The sequence below is a fragment of the Rhinopithecus bieti genome, unplaced genomic scaffold (assembly GCF_001698545.2).
Source record: "Rhinopithecus bieti isolate Rb0 unplaced genomic scaffold, ASM169854v2 scaffold_6063, whole genome shotgun sequence".
NCBI classification, from domain to species: Eukaryota; Metazoa; Chordata; class Mammalia; order Primates; family Cercopithecidae; genus Rhinopithecus; species Rhinopithecus bieti.
Genome location: NW_016805186.1, coordinates 2,084,959 through 2,098,130, shown reverse-complemented (window position 1 = coordinate 2,098,130; position 13,172 = coordinate 2,084,959). Strand labels below are relative to the sequence as shown.

At 49.8% G+C, this 13,172-nt stretch overlaps 1 protein-coding gene across 1 annotated transcript in view; it reads right to left on the bottom strand.

Annotated features, from left to right (window-relative positions):
* Positions 1-5,000: 5,000 nt before the first annotated feature.
* Positions 5,001-13,172, bottom strand: part of PTCH1 (patched 1) — a 65,080-nt gene continuing 56,908 nt past the window's right edge. The window contains 4 exon segments of the mRNA XM_017871508.1: positions 5,001-7,920; positions 8,436-8,985; positions 10,603-10,857; positions 11,373-11,472. Of these exon segments, the coding sequence (XP_017726997.1) occupies positions 8,437-8,985; positions 10,603-10,857; positions 11,373-11,472 (904 nt within the window). The 3' untranslated portion in view covers positions 5,001-7,920; position 8,436.

Genomic DNA, 13,172 nt, shown 5'->3' with positions numbered 1-13,172 from the left:
CAGGGACACCACGAGAGACAAACACAGGACTGGACTCCAGAGACCCAGGTTCTCAATCTGACCCAGCGCCTGGGGCTGCTGGCTAACACTGGGCATGTCATGCCACTTCTCCAGGCTTCCTGGACACAAGATGGCAAAGGCCTCTTACAGACTCTCACGATGAGTTTCCATGGTTCATGACAAGCTTCCGTGATTCATGGTAACCTGCCGTGCTGCCATGTAAGTGGAAGCTGTGTGAGAAATGCAAAAGCATCTATTGACAGAAGGGCCGAGTGTGCCTGTGGACACCACACGGTCACAATGTAAGGATCGGGGCTGGCCACTGCTCTTGCAGTCTGTGGATTTTTTTGAAGGAGAAGGTCTTTGTCTCTTGGCACCCTTCCGTTTTATCGTTTTTCATACCTCTTCCCTAATTTCAATGGCCTTTTCCTGGTTGTGGTGGTACCTTGGTCTTTTCCCCAGTACTGGCCTCACTTTCTTTTTTTTTTTTTGTTGAGACAGAGTCTCGCTCTGTCGCCCAGGCTGGAGTGCAGTGGCGCGGTCGCCGCTCACTGCAAGCTCCGCCACCTCCCAGGTTCACGCCCTTCTCCTACCTCAGCCTCCCTAGAAGCTGGGACTACAGGTGCCTGCCACCACGCCTGGCTATTTTTTTTTGTATTTTTAGTAGAGACGGGGTTTCACCGTGTTCGCCAGGATGGTCTCGATCTCCTGATCTCGTGATCCGCCCGCCTTGGCCTCCCAAAGTGCTAGGATCACAGGCTTGAGCCACCACGCTTGACTTGGCCTCATTTTCTGATGTCTGACCCAGTCCTCACCAATGGATAGTTCTGCTCTCACTCTTAAACCACAGCAGAGAGCCTGCTGGTGGTCTCCATTCCTGCCTTGTCTTGCTTTTCCTCTCCTCTTTCTGTAAAATAGGCTCGCAACACAAGTCCACCAACCACTGCTGCTAACAGAGGTCTGTAATTATCAAGAGGGTTCTTTGGCATCTTGACTTGGGCTTCATGCTGCACTCCTCATTATTACATAATAACTCACCAGTTATAACTTGCTCATCAATCCCTCTCCCACTACAGGAATTTTTCCTTATAAAAATAAAACAGGTTATTATCTACCATCCCCCTTTCCATAGCAATACAAGCTGCTGTCCTTTCTACATCATGAGGAGGTGTTATCATCACTGGTTCCTGCCTGCTCTGTGGGAATTCCCTTTTGTGGGGGCAAAAGGAACAGGGCCCTTCTGGCGAGAGGCTGTAGAGAGAAGCAATTTTGTCAAGAGAGAGATTGCCCTGAGAGATGGTGCTGTTGGCTTAGGTGTTTCGTGTGCTTGCTTTACTTCTTGAACTTTATTGTTTGCCTTGTTGGTAGCTTACATCACATTCCTATATCTTCGGCCTCCAGCCCTGTGGATGGGAAGCAGATGAATTAGGACAACACTCTCCAGGAAAGTGGGATGTACTGTGGACCCTTGAATAACGTGGGAATTAGGGGTGCTGATCCCCTAGCAGTTGAAAATGCATGTATAACTTCTGACTCAAAGACCTAGGCTACCCCAAGATGGTAGCCTACTGCCAACCAGAAGCTTTACCGATAACACGGTGACTAACACACGCTTTGTATATTACGTGTATTACATACTTATTCTTAAAGTAGAGATAAAAGAAAACATTATGAAGAAACTGATAAGGAAGAGATAAAACCTATTTACTATTCATTAGGTGGAAGTGGAGCATCACAAGGTCTTCATCCTCCTTGTCTCCACGTTGAGTAGGTGGAGGGGGGAGGGGGATGAGGGAGAAGAGGAGGAGGAGGAAAGTGAGAGAGGGAAGAAAAAAAGAGGGGGAGGAGGGAAGGCGGAGGGGTCGGTCTTGCTGCCTCAGGTTCGGCAGAGTGGGAAGAAGATGCATGTATAAGTGGACCATGCACTGCAAACCCATGCCGTTCCAGGGTCACCTGTGAGATGTGCTCGCATGGCAGTGCTGGCACTGTGGCTGCAGCTGCGGCTGTGGCTGTCTCTGCAGGCTGGCACCGCTCGTAGGAGACTGACTCATTCTCGGCAAACACCTTCTTCACAAAACTGGTTTTCTCTACAGCCTGTCACCTCGAGGGCCCTGTTCCTTTTGCTCCCCCCGACCCCCGCCAAAAAAGGGACCTCCCTGAGAGCGGGCAGGAATCTGTGATATACCCACCACCTTGCGGTGTCGAAGTGCACACTTTCTGTATGTGCTTCCCATGCGCACCAAGCTTGATTTGGGCCATCTCTATAGTTCACCCTTCCTGAGGCCCACCGTGTTCCTAACAGGCTGGAATATCCCTTCCAGATCCTTCTGGTGGCAGTGGTTGGAATTTCCTGGCAGGGAACCTATGCAGAAAATAGTACCTGACATGCCCTCCGTCACGACAGTGCAAAGGATGAAACAGATTCATGTTCAAGGCATGTTCTCATTATGCGCAGCCTTCATTAAAAGTAATTAAAACTTGGCAAATATTCTTCTCAGATGATTAATAGACCATCTCCACTTCTCCTTTTGGGAGGTCGGTTACCAGTTACCAAAAATGAAACACCTGCCTTTACAACGGGCTGCTGCCGAAACGTAGCAGGACACAGCTTTCACAACGCTGTTAAATACATCTGTTGTGCCAAAAAAAATGGAGCTCTATGTTGACCTAAGTCCTGAATAAATATGGTGGATTTTGGGGCACAAATCTGATTAAAAATTTCTCCCCAGGCCAATGTGGTTAAAAAGTTAGCTAGTTAGATAACTAAGAATATAAAATTGGATGGTAGCAAATGGCCATTTTGGTGGTATTAAACATGTCTTGGGGAAAGCCTGTCCCAGTTTGAATTCCAATTAATGCAATTACTATTTTCCATGTTCAGATTCAGGGAGCACATACTCTCTGTAACTTAAATGAGCCAAATTATCTGTTATGTGTAGTACTGAGGACATTGTATTACCTGAACATTACCTGGTCAGAGTTTGCTGTGCTACCTCAAATGCCTCCCACGAGGGACTCAGTAAACACAAACTATTCCCATAGCAGTGCCCATCATTTCTATGGGGAGCCCTTGTCATTTTCAAGATGGGAACCCTGAGGCAGAGTTGGTGACTGAACTGGGTTCAGAGTGGCATCCTCAGGATGGGGCTGTCCGATTCTCACTCAGATGACTCTGGCCAGTCCCTGAGGTCCAGACCTTGTCACCAGCATCACTGCTGCCACCCTTCGGAAGTTTTCAAGGGATACTTATGTCTTTAATTTACAGATGAGGACACACAGGCTCTGGGGTTTTAAGAGACTTGCCCAAGCCAGTCAAGTGGGTGACAGGGAGCCCTCTCCGTGGAAGGGCGGAAGCGGGTCTGGCCTGGCATGGCTCCCCCTCCCCTCTAGGAAAGGGGCCTGTACTCTCCACCCAGGTCCTCCCTCACCATGGGGCGAGCACTAAGAAGGGAATTCCTCACTCTGGACTCGCAGACCTAAGAGCCAAGCTTCTGGCCTGGGCTCACCCACAGAGGAGCATGTGTTTTGTGAAAGAACTACACAGTGGAGTCAGTATCTCTGTGCTGTTTCCAGATCCAGCCCGCACCGGCCCAGGAGCCGAAGCCAGATGATAGAGCCTGGCCACACTCGGCTGGAATTTTGGGATCACCTCTGCTGGTGCATCACAACCACCAGGACAGATGGCTAAAGCAGAGATTCCTGGACCTCACTCCGAGATTCTGATTTAGTAGGTCTGGGGCGATGTTGGATTCGGTTTTTCTAGCAAGTTTCCAAGGCTGGCTGATTCATGGACCACACTTGACAAGTACTGGCCTATGTTACCTTGTCTAGAGATGGACTGGCAGGGGTCTTACAGCCAGATAGTAAATATCATAGTCTCCGTAGACCATAGTCTGTGTGGCAGCTACTGAACTCTGCTGTTGCAGCAGAAAAGCAGCCATCAACAATATGTGCTGCAACAGGCACGGCTGTCTCCTCATAAACCTGTACAACAGAACATGGCCAGCTGGCTGTGGCTCACTGACCTCTCTGCAACTCACCCATGCGCACGGCAGTGGGGACCTTGAGTTCAGGCCCACCACCACTCCTTGCTTACACAGCTGTAACATGGACATGATATTCCTGGCCATATTTTTCTCCATGCCTATGATGAAATCATTGCTTACCAGGAAACACTCAATGACTGTTCTTTATCAGGTTCAATCAGTTCCATATTATCTTTGACAGTGGTTAGAAGTATGATACCTTCGGTCGGGCGTGGTGGCTCAAGCCTGTAATCCCAGCACTTTGGGAGGCCGAGACGGGCGGATCACGAGGTCAGGAGATCGAGACCATCCTGGCTAACACGTGAAACCCCATCTCTACTAAAATACAAAAAACTAGCCGGGCGAGGTGGCGGGCGCCTGTAGTCCCAGCTACTCGGGAGGCTGAGGCAGGAGAATGGCGTAAACCCGGGAGGCGGAGCTTGCAGTGAGCTGAGATCCGGCCACTGCACTCCAGCCTGGGTGACAGAGCGAGACTCCGTCTCAAAAAAAAAAAAAAAAAAAAAAAAGAAGTATGACACCTTCACTGATGAGGATCATCTTTTAATTTGGCTTTATGTTCCCTCATTATTAGGCATCACATAAGGGAAATAAGTATGCTAAGAGAGACGACAGAAGGACTAATTTTGATGGTTAATTTAGGAAGCTTCTTGGTATGAGAAAACAAAAATAGGGCTGGGTGCTAAGAAATGAATTAATGGGCACAGTGTACACTGGATGATGGTCACACTAAAAGCTCAGCCCCCACTTTGTAACACATTCATGTAACAGAGCTATGCTTGTACCCACTATTTATACAAAACAAAAAGGAGAAAAACATAAAACCGTCTCCATCAGACAGAGCAAAGAAGAAGAGTGTCCAAGGCCAGCGAGAGGAAACACGTTTCTGATGACTCCAACACCAACCGCCTCTCCCAGGCATTTTCAGGAAAAAAGCATTCTACAAACAAAGATATAACCAACAGTTATATTATTTTTTATTCATGTTAGAATTTCTATCAGTGTTTGAACATTAATATTTAGAGAGTTTGTACATTTTCACCTTCCAAGGTTTGAAATGAGAAGCATGCTAGGTCACCAACGGTAACTAATAAACACTTGACAATCACATGAATATCCATCTGCTCTCTCTTAACACTGGTAAACATTTTCTTTCCTTGCTGTAATTTACAATGAAAACTGTGCCCCACTCATGTCTCAGCAAAGTTCCAGACATTATGGATTCATCACATATAAATTCTTTAAAAATATACTTCTGTCAAAAGACTTGATGACTACTATGTACACTACAAAAATAAATCTTCATATAAATAAATTATATGGCATACTTTTATCTTTGTAATTGAAATGACACAAACTCATTTCCACCAAAATTGGCAATGAGACCCAGTTTGAATATTTATTTCCTTTAAACTCCTTACCCTAAAACCTACCATGAGTCCTTAATGTAAATGTTATATACTCTGAACTATTTAACATTAGTAAGCACTCTATACAAATAAAAATTCTGTCCAAAAGTAAAACATAGCTGTAATGTTTCCAATAGAAATAAAATCCCTGCATTTTTTTGTTATAAACTGGCATGACAAATACTGTAGAGGAAAACATTCTTATGATACAAAATTATAAATATCAGCAAAGTTCTTTTCTTTTAAAATTAAAACATCCAAATGAACAAACAGGACAGACAAAATAAAACTATTCAAAGAGAGAGAGAAATTCTAATTCCCTGCCAGCCCCCCAGTTCTCCCTTTGCCAATGTGACTATGGGAGGAAGTTCTACACCGTGCAGAAGTCAGGGGCCGCACAGGCTCTGGCGCACCACGAGCTGGGCTCAGGAAGGGAGCGAGGGCACGCCAGGAGCCAGAGGGAAGTCGACTTCAGAATTTTGCATCGTCCCTCCTCCACGCAGGACACACGCTTTCTGAGCAGAGCTGGGTGTGAGGTCGGCAGACCGTGTGGGTGACAGGCACCAAGACAGCAGCAGGGGGTGGCCAGGGTCCCCAGCAGAGTCACACACACACACAGCCCGCAGCCACAAGCAGCTCCCAATCTGCATCTTAGAGTTTCGTGGTGAGTATCAGGGTCTGAGGTCACTACGCTGCGGGTATTTCTGGGGGCCCATTACCTTTCCGTTAAGATTTCCCATGTAATTTAAAAGGGAATAAAAGGAGCTGCCACTCGTGAGTGCCTCACAGTAGCTCAGGCTTCAGTCTTGCAGGGACCCCACCCTTTCCTCTGACTTCTTGTAACAAGGCGCTGGTGTGGATTTGGACGGGGAGCTGACACTGGGTGCTTCCCTGACATGTGCTGGTCTCTGGCTACAAGATGAGGGAGCTCGCACCTCAGAGCAAAAGAAGAGAACCAGTACAGAAGCAACTTTAAAAATATGCCTGGCTGAGACCTGCCGCTGCCTACATCCTTCAGTGGGGTGTATCTACCCGCCCGCTTTCCCATATCACACTGAAAGAGCACTAATGACGGGGAACATGGAGATGATTGAATTTATTTAGGAAGTGCGCACCCTGAACGCTGGTGCATGAACCCCACTGGAGCTCTTATCCCGCAGAATGCCTGCCTCCGCACCACCACAACGCACGCTCACCGTTTATTTTTAAAGAAGATGCAAACGGATCCAGAAAGCCTCAACCAGCTGGTCCATTTAAGAGAGGGAGTTTAAACCATAGGGACTCAAAACATCATTTCTGGGTGATTGTGGGCCAAGAATTAACCAAATCGGTTTTTCTACCTGTGACAGGGCCACATCCACTCTTGAATTTGGGGGTGTTGGCAGAGGGGTCGTGGGTGTGTTGGCTGCAAGAGGGGCACAATGCTGCACCTTTTTAGAGTGTACATACTCTCACAGCCCAGCCAAAGCTCAGCACTAGGCATGTCACCCAATTCTCTAACACCCACGATGGTGAACTGATGTGAGCTCCACACCCTGAGGTTCCAGCATCCATCACAATGATCCGGGAGAAGGATCTTATTCCCCTGAAGCACAAATTGGGGTCCTGGATGGCAGCCAATGATCGTAAGAGATACCGTGGACACGAGGAGAGTCTAGCTTTTGCTGGGCTGATTCGAAAGGATTGGGTGGATGTTTAGGGCCAGCCCTCACCAGCACAAAGTAATAAAAGATATCCTGACGCTTCCAGCCTGACTAGGTCAGAGCCTACTAAAGGTTACAGACAGTGCAGAGAAACAAAACAAGACAAAAAAAAATCACAGTACAGTACATGGTGAACTCACACACGTGTTCACACGCACAGCCAAACAAGAGGGCCGCACACAATGACAGCTAGAGAAGCCACCAGGATTAACGTGCTTTCTTCATATCCGCTCATTAAACAAAAAAATTATCACGCATAGCGTGTTTGAAAGTTAACAGTAACATTTCATACTACCACAGGGTTGTGATATGCAAATTTAAAATATTTTAAACAGAAACCTTTACAAAATAATCCTATTACATAAGCAATATTTGCATAGAATTATACAAGTAAATTATACAATATTTAAGCAGCAGCAACATATGCTGGAATTTAAGACTAATGAAGCTTGGTTGTGGCACGGAGCCCAATGCTCGAATACAGACAGGCCCCGCTGCGGCCTCCGCACTCTGGGGCAGGCGTGGAGAAGCCCCAGATCATAGCTTTACATCCTTCCTTCCTATATTACACATGTGTACAACCTCTTAAATATTTATAGAAATATTTAACAAAATAATACAATCGGTTACAGTAACAGTGAACTGCTGTCCTGGTACAGGGCATCTTTTCCATAACTCCAAGCAGTTCTCTTCAAGCAGTTCTGGAAAGACGTGGGGGTGGGGGGTTTCCAATCTTTGGCCTCTTTGCTTCAGATTTTAATCACCCTTTAAAAGAAACCAAAAAGGAAGTTGAACAGAGTAAGAGGTGTGTCAGTCCATATTTATAAAGTACCAAAGCAGGCGAGAGTGATCTTGGTATTAGAAATCACGAGAGTGGGGTGTGGGCCTGAGGGGTCCCTGAGGGCCGCTTGCGACCTCTCCCTTCATCTGGGGGCTGGTTACACAGATGCGTTCCCGTGTGACCAATTCGCTGTGGCATGCACCTCCGTAAAGACTGGCACAGGTAAAAGGTGGTGCTGTTCGTGCTGCTGTGGCGCTGCACCGACCCTCCGCAGGCCAGCAGTGGGGGAAGAGACCCAGTGTGGAGCTAGGCTGGTTCCCCAAGGATGACAAAACTTGAGCACATCAGCCTTGCTCTGGGCATAAAAGGTCACTGGGGTCCAGCGTGGGATGTGCCCGAGTGCCGCGGCCCCTTGGTGATGCCGAGGACCCCAGGAGAACCTTGCCCTCCTCTCCGCCTGGCTCTAGGTCCCTCAGCTGCCCTTGTCCGTGGCACACACCTCAGTTGGAGCTGCTTCCCCGGGGCCTCTCCTCACACTCCACGTCCTGCAGCTCAATGACTTCCACTTTCGAATCCCTCCTCTCACACCGGACATGGAAAGGCACGTGGGGGTCCTCGAACAGGCCATGGTCCGTCTCGGGGTAGCCCTCGTAGCCCGGGCAGAGCCCTCCTCGGGGGTTCCGCCCAGGCCCGGGGACAGGCGGTGGGTGCACGGCGACAGTCACGGAGGCAGACGCCGTCACAGTGGTGATGGGCTGGCAGTAGCCGGGCACGGAGCTGCCCATGGCAGTGGACGCTGGGCTCCGAGGGTTGTGAGAACGGGCCCCGCGGGAGCCCCAGCGGTCCCTATTGCTAGGGCCAGAACACCCTTCAGTAGAAATTTCAAAAGCGTCTCTGCGCGGTCTGTACGGGGGTGGCCACAAGCCTTCTCTGGGGAGGTCCCTGCGGGGCTGCTGGCCTTGCCGTCCGGGAGGCAGGGACCCTGAGTCCAGGTGGGGCTGCTGTCGTGGGTTCGAGGGTGGGTGATGCCTGGATTCGGGATGGACCACCTGCAGATGGCGAGGGTGGGTTAGAAGGCGGGGGAGGGTGCGGCCCCAGGCTGGGCATGGTGCCCGCAGCTCCCACACCTCCCTCCTTGGGTTTCACCAAAGACTCAGTCAACCCTGGGGAGCCCACGGGGGCCTTCCACCCACAGAAGAAAAGCCCGTTCTTCTAAGAACCTCCAGGACCTGGCAGAGGAGCGTGTGGTTTGAATCCTGTTTCCAGGCCTTCTCTGACACAGCTGGCTGGACACGTACTACTGTTGCCCATAAATGTGGGCTGTGGTCAGAGCATCCAAGCTGCTGCCCCCCTACCCTGTTCAGTCCTGCAGGCCCTGAGCTGCTCTTCTCCCAAAGCTGCTAAGTGTGTGGCCCTGGCTGGCCTGAGTGCAGGACGCTGGCAGGACTGTCTCTGCCTACTCTGTCAAACACAGCAGCCACTCCAGACATGTGGCTGATTAAGTTTTAATGAACTAAAATCCGAAATCCAGCTCCTCGGTAGCCCCAGCCACATTTCAAGCGCTCCACGGCCACGTGTGGCCGGTGGCTCCTGTCCTTGAGAGCAGAGAGGGCACTTGCGTCAGTGCGGAGGGTTGTGGCGGGCAGCCCGCTTCGTCTGAGTGTGAAGAATCTGGTCTCTGCGTCTCTGCGTCTCTACACAAAGCACAGAGCAACACAGTGGCCACATCAATCAAAAGGACCGTGACCAACTTCAAAGTCGTTCAGCTTGTACCTATTTTTAGGCTCCTGCTGAACAAAACCAGATTCACACTGCAGCTCAGCGGGGCCGTCACGGGGGGGGGGAGGACAATTCAGGTTATTTGGTTAGCCTTTCTCTCTTTCACGGAAGGGCTGCTCTGGCCTGGGACTGGAATACCCATTTCCTGGAGGGACAGCAGGGGGTCCTCAGTGGAGCCACATGAGCCTCAGAACCTTCCTTGAGTTTTCGGGGCTGAGCCCATCCCAGGGCGCACAGGGCGGAGGAAGGGACCCAGGTCCCTGGAACCTCCGAGGAGGGGCTCCCAGGCTCCTGGTGACCTCCTGAATCCCTGAAGGCCAAGAACTCAGGGGTGGTTCTCGGCCTCTCTGCTCTTTCCTGCCACCTGGAACATGAGCTTGGAGCCACAAAAGCTATGGTAAAGTATTGAGATAGTAATAATGAATGCTGTGTCAAGGGCAATGAAACCTAACAGAAATGAGAGAAGAAAAAAACCTTACTTCTGCGGGCAATAAAAATACTACTACAGTTTTAGAAAATATCACTCTCAAATGACATGCACCTTAAGGGGGGGCCGGGGAAAGGCAAGGACTGTTTTATCTCTGGCCTTTGAAGCCCAAACTGTCCTCACCCCGAACAAGATAGATGCTACTGCTTTGTGCAGGGACATTACTGGCCCCTGCCCCTTTTTTATCCTTTATGAGATCAAACCACAGGAAGATGGCATTTTTATAGTTGAAAAGAGTTAACTGTTGGCCATTTCCTATGATTTGACCTAGCCTGTACTTTCTCTCTGCATCCCATTTGCCTGTGTGATGTGCTGCGCAGAGCAGACAGGAGCCCCGCTCGACCACCGGGCCCACTACCTCGGTGGGAAGACCCCCACCCCGTTCCGCAGGGTCACTTACGGTGGAGTGGGCGAAGACGGGGTTTTCTGTGGCTTCCACGATCACTTGGTGGGCAGGGCCTCCCGCGCCCGGCTGGGCCTCGTAGTGCCGAAGCTCCTCGCTGAGGCCTGACACTGTCGTCTGGGAACTATACTCCGAGTCGGAGGAATCAGACCCGCTGTGCATGTGGCTGGGGGGCATGGCGAACCGGACCACGCTGGGGGCTGGCTCAGGGGAGGGTGTGGGCAGGCGGTTCAAGCCGTTGGCTGGAGACACCTATTTAAGGGGATTCCATGTTACAAGTGTTCTTGTCCATCTACCTGCTGGCCACGCTCAGAGTTCAAAGCACGGTGTTATTCAGGGGCCTCTGTCCCCTGCCCTGGGGCCCTGCGCACTCTGCCGTATTAACCTCCCCCTTTCTACCACCTGGAGGATCCTTGGGTCCCGCAGCTGGAGCAGAAGAACTGTCCTCTGCTCCACACTGGAAAGGCGGGATGTGTACTTTTTTACTCTTGTGAAGTCCGATTATGCATCTCAAGGTGAAAGTCTTCATTTACTGTACAAAGATCTGTAAGACCTAGGCTGCAGTAGGTTGATTGAGAGGAACCAAACCAAACCCGCCCTCCAGCCCTCAAAGCCAGTACAGCGAGGAGGAAAACAGACAGGACTCAGATGTTTACTGAAGAACGACCAGCAAGTGGGGAGGCAGCTAAGTCTAGAAACGAAGAGCGGCACAGGAAACACAGCACTCAGCCGGCCTACACATGGGACATCCCCGCGTCACTACTGACCTCAGGATATGGTCCAAAGAAAGACAAAAGCACGGGAAGCAAAACCAGCCCGTTGAGAACGCCGAGGATGGTGAGGATCGCCAGTACAGCAAAGAAATACCTGGGAGATCAAGAGGAAACGGGAACAGGCGCTGTGACAGGGTAGATCGCGCCCCCTCCGTGTGCCCAGCACAGCAGCGTGGCAACGCCAGAAATGACCAAACCCACCCCGCTGAAGAGGCTGTTATCCAACCGCAGTTCACATTCAACACAAGGTGAGCTTTTGTTTGGGTTTCTTTACCTTATGGCTTTGAGGACTACATTCCACAACCCAGAGTGTTAGTTCATGAAGGGAAGAAAAAAAAATTAGTTTGTTAATTTGCTGAACTCTGATGGCACGTAATGTTATTTATGAATGTGTTACACAAACACAAAAATACGGAATGCGACCTGAATGGCTGGGCAGACTGAAAGCACAAACACAATGCCGAGGGGCCCCGCTCATGAAAACCCAGCAGAAGCAGACAAATGAAGTGAAGGGTGTAGAATTTAAACAATTTAGCCCAGGAGGAAAAGCAGCCCACTTCTGCAGGCTGCTAATCCACTGTGAAATGCTTCTGCATCTTACGGCAGAATCTCTAATTAAGTCTCTAGCGTATCAGGTGAGGCTTTTCCTGGGCTTTCATTAATCACAACTTTCTGCCTAGAATTCTGTGAGTTCCAGTTTTACCAAATAGCTCCAATTGCAACCTTTTTAGAACACAGGAACCAGCTTTCTGCAAAGAAAAGGCCGCCCATTCTGTGGGAGCTGGGGCATTGTGCTGGGCGAGGGCGCTCCACAATGGCGGGGCTGCTCTGCGGGCCAATCTTTTGTTGAACAATTTAGCATCTCTGAATACTCTTGTTTTGCGTCAGCCAATTCAAACATAAAGGCCGCAGCACCATGGCAGAGGAGAAGAGTGCACAAGTAGTTCTGCTTTCCCACCATTGAGGGCTAAGGTCTGGAATCCTTCATGAATACCAAGGTAAACCTGTCAGCCAGGGACAGCCTCTGGCGGACACTCTGCACGGCTGGAGGGCACGGACGCCACGCAGGGATGCGTTTCTGGAACTAATGATTTCTAGGGCAACTCAGATGGAAGTGGGATGGGGTGGGGGAGAGAATCAGGATGTTCGGGGAAGAGGGAAGGCAAGATATCTATCTGTTAATGGTCCTCTGGTTCATAAAATTAAACAGGCAACCAGTGCTGCCGTGTCTGTATGTGTTTTGACATCAGATGAAAGGAGAGAGAATCCCTACAAAAATACAAATAACTCGCAGCTATTGTAAACACTCAAAACTTCTGAACTGCATTAGTAAAAACCAAGCAGCCAATGTCTTGGTCTAATGTAAACTGCTGGAACTTTCGGCTGGGGCATGTATCAGCAGCCGCATTAAGACATTTGCATCCCATCCATCTAGCTGAAGCATAAACAGGCCAATTAGATTTCTGACGGCTTAGCATATACAGTGTCTGCTCATGTATTTGACCTTGGTGAGGCCTTTATCAGATTAATCCATCCCGTTCTAGAAAATGGGAAGCCCTTTTAAGTGCTTGAAAGAGGAACCCTGATATTTCTGGGCGGGAACAACCCTGGGTGACAGGAGTGGGCTGGGATTCTGGCTGCTAGGTTTCCAGCTGGGGGCTCTAATTCAGGCTAAGTTTCCTCATTCAGCATCCCCCACAAGGCTGAGTGAGACCCTCCTGTAAACTCAGAAGACCACAGCACACCTTGCATTTCCCCTGGTTTTGCCTGTGAACTCGTCTCTGCCCCCAAAAG